Source organism: Archocentrus centrarchus, unplaced genomic scaffold, assembly GCF_007364275.1.
Source record: "Archocentrus centrarchus isolate MPI-CPG fArcCen1 unplaced genomic scaffold, fArcCen1 scaffold_26_ctg1, whole genome shotgun sequence".
Lineage (NCBI taxonomy): Eukaryota > Metazoa > Chordata > Actinopteri > Cichliformes > Cichlidae > Archocentrus > Archocentrus centrarchus.
The window spans coordinates 4,129,292-4,144,736 of NW_022060256.1; the positions used below are offsets into that span (position 1 = coordinate 4,129,292).

The 15,445-nt window shown below is 42.6% G+C and overlaps 1 protein-coding gene across 2 annotated transcripts; it reads right to left on the reverse strand.

Annotated features, from left to right (window-relative positions):
• Positions 1–207: 207 nt before the first annotated feature.
• Positions 208–2,247, reverse strand: LOC115776096 (C-X-C motif chemokine 13-like). 2 transcript variants are annotated; one of them, XM_030723723.1, is made up of 5 exons: positions 2,131–2,247; positions 1,884–2,001; positions 1,117–1,197; positions 634–693; positions 208–491 (listed from the first exon to the last, which is right to left on the reverse strand). In XM_030723723.1, the coding sequence occupies exons 1-4, from the start codon at positions 2,192–2,194 to the stop codon at positions 639–641; spliced, it is 318 nt and encodes a 105-aa protein (XP_030579583.1). In that variant the 5' UTR covers positions 2,195–2,247; the 3' UTR covers positions 208–491; positions 634–638. The 2 variants fall into 2 exon arrangements, with proteins under 2 accessions (XP_030579583.1, XP_030579584.1); XM_030723724.1 differs by lacking the exon at positions 634–693.
• Positions 2,248–15,445: the final 13,198 nt, after the last annotated feature.

A 15,445-nucleotide genomic window follows, 5' to 3' on the forward strand; every position in this document is an offset into this window, starting at 1 on the left:
TTAACACATTTCTGCTGCAGACCCGAGTTTATTTACACATGAAATCAACTGCTAATCAACCGAAACCTGCAGACTGTCACAAACAAATGCATCCTTTAACCTCATTTTCTTAATACCAATCTTAAACCAGTCAGTGAAAAATCTGCAACGCAATCAATTCAATTCAGTTTTATTTATATATCACCAAATCACAACAGTCGCCTCAAGGTTCTTCATATTGTGGGTAAGGACCCTAGTAAGGTAATAGTAATAGTAAGGTAACCTAGTTTAAATGCATTTATGAATGCTATCAGAATTTCAGGCGTAACATCACATTCAGGTTTGTTTTAGAACACCAGAGAAAAACTGCAAAGAGCTGAATACAATAACAAAAAGGAAGGTGGGTCATTTTTTCCCAGGTGATTCATAGCTTGATGAAAGGCATCTGAACATGTGATCAGAAGTTGGGTGTGGAAGCAGTGGGTGGCTGAAAGGTTGAGGAGGCCTGTTTCCTGTAATAAAAAAAAGGATGGAGTCAATAATCAGAATAGATCATAAGAAATTTAAAAACAGCAATAACAGATATGTAACCCAGTGTTGTGTGGTGATCAGGGACAACTAATATGATTTTAGTGAAACAGTTCATTTTATTACCATTATCACAACAACCGACGGTGAATACAGGACGTAGGCCCTTGTTTGGCACAGCCCTTCCTTTAGACACAACAAAATACGAGTGAGCGCACAGGAGCAGGAAAACTACTCATGCTTGTTTCAGGGAGCTGAGACAGAAAAATGCAGCATCTAAATTCTGCTTCTATAATCATGACACATCTCCCTGACCACCACCACCAAACTCGGCATTCAACGGCAATTTTGTTCATGACCGCACCTGAAATATTAGTTTCATTATCTACTAGTGTGTGCGTTATTGTATTTGCTTTATCATTTATAATCTTAACACCAAGATTTTCCCTGAAAATGTGTTTTTTTTAAGCTGGAAAATTATCTAAGTGCCCATACTCAGTTGACAGGATTCAGATTTTTTCAGCACGTTTGGTAAAATCTAATAATGTTTGTTCAATGAAATGTTCGTATCTGTTGGGAAATGAAGCCAGAAGTGTTATCGGTTCTTACTTTTGCAGAGTGTTGAGCAGGCCTGGGAACCACTTGGCCTCTGGATTGATACAAATCTTATTGCCAGTCCTCATGGTGATTCTGTGAGAGAAGTGGGAGATTCAAAAGATGATGTAATAATGGAGAAACACACACACACACACACACACACACACACACAATGAAAGCTGGAGCAGAAATAAAAGTAAGAAATGAAGCACAACTTTCACTTTTGCTCTGAGTTTAGGGTCTGTGGACACTTCAAACTTGCATCATCACTGTGACATCAGACCAGTGCAAGTATAATACAGTAACCTGTGAGTGCAGTGGGCTTTATCACCATGTGCACAGTTAATGCAGAATTTTCTTTTTCTGAGTCTAAAAGTTTAAAAATTAGTGCAGCATTTTAGAAAATGCATGATGTCTGTAATTAACTCACTATTATAAAGACTACACACTTTAGGAAAGTTAGATTAATCCAGCACATGTGAATTATTATGCTAAAGTGTACTAATATTCTAGCTGTAGCTTTGTAGCTAAAAAAACAAAATAAATAGAGTATTTCTCAAAGATAAAAGTACTACTTTGAATAGAATTTTAAGTAAATGTACTAAGTATTTCAAATTGATGTCTTTTTATAAGTTTCCTTTACATTTCTATCAAAAGTTTTTTTTTATTGCGATCCAGTAAAATAAAGATTTCAGTGCAGGATAATAGTGAAATACACGTTATACTTTATCCCTGTTTGGGAATTACTGCGGTGCTCCAAATCAGCGGTGAATACTCACATGATTTCAGTCCGGCGGCAGTGTACCGAAAGAGGAGTCACCTCAATCTTCCTGACCATCTGAGGAGGAACCTGTCTCAGGGTCGTCGATTTGCAGCGGCACGCATTGATGTTAAAACCTGGGATATGTGAATAAAATAATCACCTCAAGATAAAATGGTATGTTTGAGGTATTTTTCCACTTGCACGCCCTCATTCAAGAGATTAAAATGTATCAAATTTGGTTGAAATCAGTAATATTTTCTTACCATGCAGAGAGGTGATGCAGCAGCAGAAAGTCAGAGCAGCCAGGAGGAGCAGTGGTCTGTTCATCTTCGTGGTAGCTGTTTTGATCTTTGAGGACCAGTGAGGATGTGAGAGTGAGTCTGAGGCTGAATGGAGCCAAGTGCTGCTTTATAAAGCTGAAAAAAAGGAAGTAAGTGTAGGAAACTTTGTGGTAAGTTTCTGGTGTTTTCTGCTGACTGAGATAAATGTATCTATTTCATCAGCACCTACAGAATAATGCTGTGGATGGATAATTATAAATAACTTAAATACAGAGTACAATTAATACCAAACTTCATCAGCTACACATTTCTAATACTGAGTTGGATCCCTGGTTTCTTCAAAACTGCCTTTTATGTGGCATAGATTTAACAAGGTGCTGGAAACATTCCTCAAATATTTCATATTGACATGGACACAGTGGCTGCAGATATGCCAGCTATACATGATCTCCCAAAGGGGCTCTATTGGACTGAGATCTGCTGACTGTGAAGGCCATTTGGTTACACCAACGCGGATCCAATTCAGTTCAGTGTTATTTATATAGCGCCAAATCACAACAAACTGTCGCCTCAAGGTGCTTTGTATTGTGGGTAAAGACCCTACAATAATACAGAGAAAACCCAACAGTCAAAACGACCCCCTATGAGCAGCACTTGGTGACAGTGGGAAGGAAAAACTCCCTTTAACAGGAAGAAACCTCCATCAGAACCAGACTCAGGGAGGGGGGGTCATCTGCTGAGGGGGGAGAGAGAGACAGGACAAAAGACATGCTGTGGAAGAGAGATTAATAATAACTAATGATTAAATGCAGAGGGGGTATAAACAGAGTAAATAAGGTGAATGAAAAGAAACAGTGCATTATGGGACACCCCCCCCCCCCCCCCCCCCAGCAGCCTAGGCCTATAGCAGCATAACTAAGGGATGGTTCAGGGTCACCTGATCCAGCACTAACTATAAGCTTGATCATAAAGGAAAGTTTTAAGCCTAATCTTAAAAATAGAGAGGGTGTCTGTCTCCTGAATCCAAGCTGGGAGCTGGTTACACAGAAGAGGGGCCTGAAAGCTGAAGGCTCTGCCTCCCATTCTACTCTTAAGTATCCTAGGAACCACAAGGAAGCCAGCAGTCTGAGAGCGAAGTGCTCTGTTGGGGTGATATGGTACTATGAGGTCTTTGAGATAAGATGGGACCTGATTATTCAAGACCTTGTAGGTGAGGAGAAGGATTTTAAATTCTATTCTAGATTTAACAGGGAGCCAATGAAGAAAAGCCAATATGGGAGAAATCTGCTCTCTCTTTCTAGTCCCTGTCAGTACTCTAGCTGCAGCATTTTGGATCAGCTGAAGGCTTTTCAGGGAGCTTTTAGGACAGCCTGATAATAATGAATTACAATAGTCCAGCCTAGAAGTAATAAATGGGGCCGAGTACAAGAATTTCAATTTGATCTGAATTTAGAAGCAGGAAATTAGAGGTCATCCAGGCCTTTATGTCTTTAAGACATTCCTGCAGTTTAACTAATTGATGTGTGTCATCTGGCTTCATTGATAGGTAAAGCTGAGTATCATCTGCATAACAATGAAAATTGATGCAATGCTTTCTAATAATACTGCCTAAGGGAAGCACGTACACTACCTGGCCAAAAAAAAAGCTGCCACCAAAAAAAGGTCACACACTAATATTTTGTTGGACCGCCTTTAGCTTTGAAGACAGCACACATTCACTGTGGCATTGTTTCGATAAGCTTCTGCAATGTCACAAGATTTATTACCATCTAGTGTTGCATTAATTTTTCACCAAGATCTTGCAGTGATGATGGCAGATTCTGACCACTGCTCAAAGCCTTCTCCAACACATCCCAAAGATTCTCAATGGGGTTGAGGTCTGGACTCTGTGGAGGCCAATCCATGTGTGAAAATGATGTCTCATGCTCCCAGAACCACTCTTTCACAATTCAAGTCCGATGAATCCTGGAATTGTCATCTTGGAATATGCCCGTGCCATAGTGCTGTGATCAGAGTTAGAAACCTCCCCCAGCTGAGCTCATTGATCAAAATCCATTGATAGAATAACCTGGTCATTCAGTATATTCAGGTAGTCAGCTGACCTCATTCTTTGAGCACATAATGCTGCTGAACCTAGACCTGACCAACTGCAGCAACCCCAGATCACAGCACTGCCCCCACAGGCTTGTACAGTAGGCACTCGGCATGATGGGAGCATCAATTCACCTGCCTCTCTTCTTACCCTGATGCATCCATCACTCTGGAACAGGTAAATCTGGACTCATCAGACCACATGACCTTCTTCCATTGCTTCAGAGTCCAATCTTTATGCTTTCTAGCAAACTGAAGCCTTTTTTTCCGGTTAGCCTCACTGATTAGTGGTTTTCTTAAGGCTACACAGCTGTTCAGTCCCAATCCCTTGAGTTGCATTGTGCATGTGGAAATGCTCTTACTTTAACTATTAAACATAGCCCTGAGTGCTACTGTTCTTTGATTTGATTTCACCAAATGTTTAAGGTATTGCCGATCAAGATCATTCAGGATTTTTTTCCAGCCACATTTCTTCCTCGCAGACGATGGGTCCCCATTATCCTTCCAGTTTTTAATAATGCGTTGGACAGTTCTTAACCCAATTTTAGGAGTTTCTGTAATCTCCTCAGATGTTTTCTCTGCAGCATGCCAATGATTTGACCCTTCTCAAACAGACTGAACTCTTTTCTACGACCACGCCATGTTGTCTTTCGACATGGTTGTTTAAGAAATGAGAAGCAACTCATTGCACCAGTTGGGGTTAAATAACTTGTTGCCAGCCCATGCAGTAATTATCCAATAGGAGGCTCGTACCTATTTGTTTAGTTAAATCCAGGTGGCGGCTTTTTTTTTTTTTTTGGCCACGCAGTGTATAATGTAAATAGAATTGGTCCTAGCACAGAACCCTGTGGAACGCCATAATTAACCTTAGTGTGTGAAGAAGACTCCCCATTTACATGAACAAATTGGAGTCTATGAGATAAATATGATTCAAACCACTGCAGTGCAGTACCTTTAATACCTATAGCAAGCTCTAATCTCTGTAATAAAATGTTATGGTCAACAGTATCAAAGCTGCACTGAGGTCCAACAGGACAAGAACAGAGATGAGTCCACTGTCAGAGGCTGTAAGAAGATCATTTGTAACCTTCACTTATGCTGTTTCTGTACTGTGATGAATTCTGAAACCTGACTGAAACTCTTCAAATAAACCGTTCCTCTGCAGATGATCAGTTAGCTGTTTTACAACTACTCTTTCAAGAGTCTTTGAGAGAAAAGGAAGGTTGGAGATTGGCCTATAATTAGCTAAGACAGCTGGGTCAGTGATGGCTTTTTAAGTAGAGGTTTAATTACAGCCACCTTGAAGGCCTGTGGTACATAGCCAGCTAATAAAGACAGATTGATCACTTTTAAGATTGAAGCATCAATAATTGGAAAGACTTGTTTGAACAGTCTAGTAGGAATGGGATCTAATAAACATGTTGCTGGTTTGGAGGAAGTAACTATTGAAGTTAACGCTGAAAGATCAATCAGAGTGAAAGAGAGAATAAATATCAGTACTGAAAGTAGCTGACAAAGGTTAGACACACACCTACACACCGAAGTTTTATACTAAGGGAAATGTTGGTGAAGGCTAGAAAAACTAAAAACATCAAAATCAAAGCATTGTAATTACAGAAAAACATTCAACCATGGACAGAATATTTTTGTTTTGAATTAATGGGTTCATCCATCAAAGGTTTCATAACCATGAAATGACTAAATGCAGGAGAAAGAACAGTTACAGCAGGTGTAACAAATATGCACAGAAAACAATCAGCAAGCCGGTGCATCATCACTTCAAGTGCCTTTCTGTAGGAGTAATGCAGTTCCCAAATGCTCTGAATACATGAGACATGTGGACTTAAAACTGATGACTGGACAGTTCTGTAAACTGTAGCTGTTGGAAATTTGGACTGGAACAGATTAAGTATTAGTACTTCACAATAGGTTCAATCTGCCTGGAATCAGGAACAGAAAAAAACTGACTTTGGCAACGCAGCATGCCTCTGAGGACCTTAGCTGTTAACCACTTCCTTTTCTCACATTAATTGGGGGAATCTTGTCTCTGCCCCTAAAATTAGATTGTGTTTCTCGTACATGAAAATGAGATATATATTCCAGGATTAAACAGATAAAAATGATTTATGTACAGTAAACACTGATTTCTGCTGGGCCCAGACTGGACACCCCCTAATCCATCACAAGATGCTTTTGTTGGTCACTAAAAGTTCAACTTTTCAAGTCTGCCCTGCATGCCTCATTCACAGAAAAGATCTCCTCACCTACAATGACTATAATGAACATTCAACACTTTGCATTTTGTGGATTTGCAGGTAAAAATTACTGGAAGTTACTGAATAACAACACACTGATCACTGTGATAAAGCTGGTGTTATGCTCTCATTTATAGTTTTGAGCTGGTGTTTTTACATTTTTTATTCTCTGGACGATTACTAGCTCGCTAGCAGTATGTCCAGGAGCTGAAGTAGAGAAAAAAATAACCTCAGCACAGCAAGCACAACACACGAACACGCAGAGAGCGGTGGAGGCATGGAAAAACATGTCAGCGATGATCCACTCGGTGTTAAAGAGAATCCATCGCAGCGACGGAGAACTGAGGGGGTTGTTTCCTGATCCCCACTCCATTCCAGTAGGTGGTGGTAATGCAGCTTTAAGCTGTTTTTTTTCCAACCGCAAACCCACAAGAAGAAGAAGACGACGGAGACCTGTAATGCAACTAATGTGGGTCGGATCGGATCGGATTGCATTTTTAATTTTTTTCCGATATCCGATCCAGTAATTTAGGCCAGGATCGGACCGATACTGAATATCGTATCGGCGCATCCCTAATTTTTTTTTTTTTTTTTTTTTTTTTTAGCCTGTCATGTCTGGCATCTTTCACAATCGGAATGATGATCCGAATGCACTGATGTACCAAACATATTTGCTTTGACAAGAACAGCTCTATATGTTTCCTATAGGCTCTTCTTGTTAATGTTTGCAATTTTATTTTTATTTATTTATCTTTTTATTTAGTTATTCATGCCAAGTCTGACAGGCAACAAGGAAGGGGCAAGAACAAGAGGTGGGGGGGAGAAAAGGGGGGGGGGGGGGGGGGGGGGAGAAAAGGAAGAAAGGAGATAGAAAAAAAATAAAAAAATAAAAAAAATAAAAGGGGTTGATATACTCACACACACACACACACACACACACACACACATCCATACACACACCCATATGCACCTACATATACACACACACACAAACACACACACACAAGTTTATTGTTTGTAGTAATGTGTGTGTATGCGCCTTTGTCATGCAGTGTATTCGATAATGAGGGCGAGAAACTGCAACCATGCCCCCCGCGATCCAGAGGCAGATAGGGAAGGACCCAGGGGACCCAGGCCATCCACAGCACAGGAGCTCAGAAGACTTGGGGCCACACATCCCGATGGCAACCGCGTACACTCCCCAGAAGAGGAAGGAGGGAGGCTACAGACGGAACCCCCACAATCCAGGGGCTAGAGTCCAGAGAGCCAGAGACGACGGGCAGCCCACCCCCCCCGGCAGGCCGGCACCCCCAGCACGAGCCAGGCATGCGGCCCCCGAGGCCCCAAGCGCCCGAGAGCAGCCCGACACCCGGCAGAGCCCCCCCACGCGCCAAAGAGGCCCAAGCCACCCCCAGGTCACGGCCGCCAAGGGAGCAGGCCAAAAACCATGCCGAGACATCCGGCCACACATCCCGGGACCCACGGGCACCCACACCCCAGGGGCGGCAGTGACGACCAGTGGGGAGCAGCGTGGAGCGGTAGGGAGGGGTAACTCCCACCCTCCGTGTCCCACCGGTGCCAAGGCTTGGCAAGCCACCAACCCAGGCCCAGCTGTCCACACACACACACTCTCACAAGCACGCACGTACACACACACACACACGTACCAGTCATTCCCTCATGTACACACACGCACATACACACGCACGCACATTCGCATGCACCAGTCACACACTCATGCATACGCACATGTAACATACATGGACACCTAATGTGGGAGAGCGGGTACCAGCACCAAGCCAGCGGCAACCCAGGGAAGCAGCCAACCCAGCCCCGAACAATGAGCCAGTCCCCATCCCAGGCGGGGTGCATGGAACCGGGGTGTGAGAAGGCCCGCCCGCCCCCTCCTCCCACTCAGCGTGTTGGGGGGGTGATGTGAATGTATGTACTGAGAAGAATGTGTATGGCTGTGTGAAAACTACAGTGCTTTTAAAATTGGAGGGACAGATGTAATATGAGCACTGAATAACAGCGCCCATCCACACTGTCCCCCCAAGGCCCTCAATGTCTAAAATGTAAATAAAATTGAGGTGCAGGCAGCAGTGAACAGACAAGTGGGGCCACCTCAGCAGTGCCACCCACTAACCACTGTGTGACACACCTGCCCCCCAAGGCCCTATATGTACTATGATGTGTTGTGAGCTGTATAATGCAATTAAAAAAGGAGGAGTGGGACATCACGCAGCACAGCGAGCAGAGCCGAGGTGATGGCCCTACTCACTGCAGCACGAGCCCCCCACCCCCGAGAACCTATGTGTGCATAATGTGATGTTAAACTGAGTGGGAGGAGGGGAGGGGCCAGGATAAATATGACCGGGAGGCAGAGGACTACCCCCCGGAGGAAGAGAGCCAGCTAGCTACTGGCTCACTAGGCACCCCAGTTCCCTACACCCCCCCGCAGCCCAGGGAAGGCAGGTCCAGGGCCTGAAGTGACCGCACCCCCAGGACGCCACCGTACTCCAGGCCGGCACCCACTGCCCCCACTGCAAACAGGACACAACACACACCCCACATGCATACAAAGGACAACAAATATCGCACACACACACACACGCACGTACGCACACATACACACGCACGCACACACACGCACACACACACAGACACACACCCCCACATACATACTCACACATACACACACACGCACACAGTGGTCCTGAGTCAGAACCAACCGGCCCCGTGTGGGGCAACTGCTGCTCCCTCACCTGAGCGCCCCACCACCCCATGGGGGAGGGCACCCAGAATCCCGGAATGCCAGCCAGACACCCCGACACAGCCAACCCACCCCACACGGCGGCGCGCCCAAGGGGGCACAGACCCCTCCAGCGCAGGGAGGGGCCCAGCCAGGAAACGGGCAACCCCGGGCACCAGGGCCCCGACCCCCGCACCCCGGCCCCCACAGAGGAAGCCGGCCACCCGGACGGGGCCAGCACCGCCACCACGGGACCCCGAGCCCCACACCCCACGACCATAAGAGCACCATCCAAGTCCCCACCACCAACAACCAGGGCCCGGACACAGAAACCACAAAACGGTAGCCACCGCCTCCAGGCCAGAGCCATCAGACACCCAGGCCCCCCCGGCCCACCCCCAGCCACCTACCGGGTGCGCCATGAAACTAGACCACAGCTCGTCACCCCCATCATGCGATGGAGCTGATCAGTGGGGACCAGAGAGATTCAAATTTTGCCAGTTGATTTTTAGAGGTGGCAGACATTCTTTCCAGACTAATGTGGTCTAAAAGTAGATTCTTATAGTGAGTAACGCATAAATCATTTTTTGATTTCCAATTCATGAGGATAGTTTTCTTAGCGATGCATAAGGTAGTAAGAACTATGTGTGATATATTTGTTTCCATGTTTAATTCACTTAAATCACCTAGAATGCACAGTTTTGGTGATGTTGGGATATCGCAATTAAAACATGTGGATAATTCCTCACATATCCTCTGCCAGAACCTCTGAACAGGTGTACAAGACCAAACTGCATGCATATAGTTTTCAGTATGGTTGCCTGAACAGTGGGTGCATATATTTGTGTCTCTGAGGCCCATTTGGAACATCCTGTGTCCTGTATAATGTATTCTATGGAGAGTTTTGTATTGTATAAGTTGTAAATTCGGACTTTTAGTCATTTTGAAAGTGTTTAAACATATCTGTGTCCAGAAGTTTTCCTCTGGGTTAATGGAAAGATCTCGCTCCCATTTTGTAGTTGGGAGGGATATTGAATCATTAATTTTTAATAATAACTTATATATTTTTGATAGTAATTTAGGGGTATAAAGATTTAGAAATTCTGTTACCAGTACAGGGGTTTCTAATTTTAAATTATTTAAATTAAACCTTGCCTGTATGATAGACCTCAACTGCTGGTATTCGAGAAATTTGCTATTGCTAATTTCATATTTGGAAATAAGTTCTTCAAATGAAATAAAGGTCCCATCGTGAATAACATGTTCTAAGTTCTTTATTCCTTTCTCTTGCCATGTTGAGAAGTTCAGTACTGTTTTTTTCTGACATATATCTGGATTATTCCAAATGGGTGTCAGTTCACATGGGATAAGTGAAGACTTTGTTATCTTTAAGAATTCCCACCAGGCTGTCAGAGAGGTGTTTATGTTAAGACTTTTAAAACCGCTATGATGTTTAATACTGACGCTAATGAAAGGTAAGTCAGAGATTTTCACTTTTCCACAGAGTGTTTGTTCTAAATCCAGCCATGGGCTGTCTAAAGGGCTCGATTTGATCCATCTTGAAATATACTGTAATCTATTGGCTAAGAAATAGTGATAAAAGTTTGGGAGTTCTAGACCACCACTGCATTTTAGCTTTTGTAAAGTTTTTAAACTTATTCTTGAGGTTTTATTTTTCCACAAAAATTTTGAAATGTTTGAGTCTAGAGATTTAAACCAGGCAACAGAAGGTTTATTAGGGATCAGTGAAAACAAATAATTGATTTTAGGCAAAATCATCATTTTTACTGTGGCAACTCTCCCCATGATAGATATAGGTAGAGAGTTCCGACGTGTGAGATCATCCTCTACTGTTTTTAATAGAGGAATATGATTCAACCGTACCAGGTCTGACAGCCTGGGGGAAAAATTAACACCTAAATATTTAATATTGCCAGATTGTAGTGAGGTGGTCGTGGTGTTCTGAAAATTACAATTTAGAGGTAAAACGTTTGATTTACTCCAATTGATGGAGTAGTCTGATATAGATGAGAACTTATCTATAAGTGTGATTGTTTTTAGAAGAGAAGTTTGTGAGTTCTCAAGGAAAAGTAATACATCATCAGCATAAAGGCTTATCTTATGGTCTGTGTTTTCTGTTTGAATTCCTTTAATATCTACATTTTGTCGGATTGTTGCTGCTAGTGGTTCAATGAAAATGACAAAGAGTGAAGGAGAAAGTGGGCAGCCCTGTCTGGTGCCTCTCTGCAGACTGAAGCTTTGGGAAATAAGATCATTTGTTCTAACACGTGCATTTGGAGAGCTGTATAATGTTCTGATCCAGTTTTTGAAGGATGAACCAAATCCAAATTTGTGTAGAACTGCTAACAGAAATTTCCAATTTACCCTATCAAATGCCTTCTCTGCATCTAAAGAGACAACTGTGGTTTCTAATTTATTAATAGAACAGTAATCTATTATATTTATCAGTCTGCGTGTATTATTGGCAGAGTGCCGACCCTTGATAAAACCTGTTTGGTCTGGATGTATAATAGATGGAGTGATTTTTTCTAACCTTCTGGCAAGGACTTTGCAAATTATTTTAAGGTCTACATTAATCAGAGCGATTGGCCTGTAGCTGGATGGGAGTGTGGGGTCTTTGCCTGGTTTAAGAAGTAGACTAATGTTAGCAGAGTTCATGTTTGGAGAGACCGCATGATTGCTCTGAATCTGAGCCACCATTCTGAGAAAAGAGGGTCTTAGCACAGACCAAAATTCTTTATAAAACTCTGCTGGAAAACCATCTGGGCCTGGGGCTTTATTATTTGGGAGATGCTGTATTGCTTCGTAAAATTCAGATGATGAAAGAGGCGAATCAAGAGTCGCGGCCTGTTCATCATTTAGTTTAGGTAGATTAATGTTATTAAGATATTCTTCAATTTCAGCATCAGATGGATTAATCTGCGATGAGTATAAGGCTTCATAGAAGTCTCTAAAAGAGTTATTTATTTGTTGTGGGTCGTGGGTAATATTACCAGTTGAGTCTTTAATAGAATAAATGGCTGTTTTTTCTTTATTTAGTTTTAACTGGTTAGCCAAAAATTTTCCAGATTTATTTCCATGTTCGAAGTTTTCTAAACGCAACCTCTGCAACATGAATTGTGTCCTTTTATCAATTATTTCATTTAACTCCAGTTTTAGTTTCCTCATGTTGTTAATTATATGTTCTTGTGGTGAAGCAGCATAGGCAGTTTCTAAAGATTTAATTTTCTGTTCTAATTCTAACACAAGTGCTTTTTCTTTATTTTTCTTATGCGAGCAGTAAGATATTATTTTGCCCCTCATTACTGCTTTTCCTGCTTCCCAAAGAACACATGGTGATATTCCAGGTTGATCATTATTTTCTAAATATGCTGACCACTCCTTTTTGAAATAATTAATGAAATCTTGTTCTTTAAGTAATGATGTATTAAATCTCCAGTTCCTGGTTGGTGGTGTGACTCTTTTCTGTGTCAGAGACATAGACACCGGTGCATGATCACTGATAGTGATAGGGTGAATCTGAGTGTCTGTGATATCCATCATCATGGAGCTGCTAACTAAAAAGTAATCTAAGCGGGAGTGAGACTTGTGTACTGGTGAGAAGAAACTATAATCTTTCAGAGTGGGGTGATGTGAACGCCAAGCATCGCAAAGACCAAAATCCTTCATGTACTGTTTAAGAATGTCTGCAGACTGCCAGTTCCTCTGACTCACTGCTGTACTGAGCCTGTCAATATCTGCATTAAGTACCAGGTTGAAGTCTCCTCCTATTATAAGTGTGGTGTCAGAGTGATCGGACAGCAAAGTGAAGAAGGTATGAAAGAAGGAGGGGTCATCAACATTTGGCCCATATATACTAGCAATGCATAAATCTATATTTTGAATAGTTAAATTGAGTATTATAAATCTACCTTCTGGGTCTGATGTAGTATTTCTAATGATGCAGTTTATCTTTTTGTTAATCAATATGGCTACACCTCTTTGTTTGGAGTTGTAGCAGGCTGAGTACATGTGAGGGAACTGTGGAGAGGAGAGTGTGTGCGCAGATGTTCTGGACACATGTGTCTCCTGTAGAAACACAACGTCAGCCTGTAAATCATTTAACCGATTAATAATTAAGCTGTTTTTTTTTCCAACCGCAAACCCACAAGAAGAAGAAGACGACGGAGACCTGTAATGCAACTAATGTGGGTCGGATCGGATCGGATTGCATTTTTAATTTTTTTCCGATATCCGATCCAGTAATTTAGGCCAGGATTGGACCGATACTGAATATCGTATCGGCGCATCCCTAATTTAAACCAGCGAATAATCAGCCCCCCCCCCCCATCAACTTCACAGTACCATTTTATCCCATTAGAGCACTTTTTTCTCAGACTGCAGGTTTTATTTTGGTTCCCAGATTTTCTACAAGTAGAATGGGAGTCAGAGCCTTCGGGTTTCAATTTAGTTCAGTTTAATTCATTTTAATTAGTTCCAAATCACAACAGGCGTGGGGTCATCTGCTGAGGGGGGTGAGAGAGACAGGACAAAAGACATGCTGTGGAAGAGAGATTAATAATAACTAATGATTAAATGCAGAGGGGGTATAAACAGAGTGAGACAGAGTGAGAGAGGTGAATGAAAAGAGAAACTCTTGGTTTGAAGTATATTGGGATGTCATGCTTGGAGAAACATCTTCCGAGTTTCTCTGACAAGCCTGCCACATAAGGGATGACAATGTTGTTCCTCTTGTCATTCTTATTCTCCCTAGTTTGTGTTTGACCTTCTTTCCTGTGCATCTTGGCTGATTTCTTTATGTGTGTGTGTTCCTTTTGTTTCCCTTCTCCAAGCATGACATCCTAGTATGCTTCAAACCAAGTCACACTCTAAGGCAAAAACTGGTTCATCCCAAGGACAAGACCCCCAAACACAAGATCAGCAACGTGGTGTCTGCTGTCCAGTGCAGTGAAGAATGCTCGGACCTCTACATTGGAGAAACCAAACTGCCTCTTCTATCCTGGTCCCTGGGCTGATGGTCCCGGGCCGGGATGGTGGTCCAGTGTTTTATGTTCCTTTTTGTGAAGTTCTGTTTTGTTGTATTTTATAGTTGCGTTTTCTTAGATTTCCTTTTAGTTTAGATCCTCAGTTTGTTATTGTTTGGGTGTTCTGTTCTAAGTTATTTGTATATTATTCGGGTTTCCCTTTAGTTCTGGTCTTTCCCTCGTGTTTGTGTTCCTGTGTGTTTTGTCCCTTTCCGTGTTTAGTTCCCTTCCCGTTGTTTCCTTGTGTGTGTTGTTTATTTTCCCTCTCCTGTAGTTCTCCCTGTGTTTTTCCTCAGTCTTCCTCCTTTGTGTTGGGGTGTCTCTTGTGTCTCTTATTCCTCGTCTGCATGTGCGTCATGGTTAGTCACTTCCTGTTTCTATTTTGACAATTTTGTGTTCCCGTGCCATAGACATATATACATAGACGCCGCATTGAGCGGGACAGCCTGTTGCTGTGACACGTCAGCGCGTCCGTCATATTGGATGTGGCAGATCTGCACTGTAGACTAATACAAGTGAATGGGGGTTGGGCAAGATGGTGACTGAGGCAGACGACTACTTCAGCGCCTGAGCAGCGCTTCGGATTCCTATCCCTTACTCCCACTCTTTGAATTATATAATTGATGAGACTCAGTCTGGCTTCATGAATAACAGACACATTTCCAATAACAACTGATTACTGATGAAAGCGTTATCCTTTTTTTTTTCTTTTTTTTTTTAGACTTTTAGAAGGCTTTTGACACTACTGAACATAAATTCATATTTCACGCCTTAGAAAAGTTTGGCTTTGGATCATACTTTAGCAGTGCTATCAAAACAATGTATGCAAATGGAATTTGCTCAGTCAGATTACATGCTGGCACTTCCCCTTGCTTTTTCCTTAAACGAGGGGTCAGACAAGGTTGCCCTATATCGCTTTCTTTCCATCTCTTTCTTTTCTGCACTCAATTACTCACGGATTCCATAAAATTGAACCAACTGCAGACGGAGACGAAAGGGTCACGGCATTATGGAGCCAGATCCCAGCTCCTAGCCAAAACAGTTCGCTGATAAGGATGGATATTCGGCAGCGGCCGTGGTACGCCAGATCCAGCTCACACAAATCACAGAGACAGCTGTGGGGAAGAACATCTGTCACACATTGTCCAGAAGAG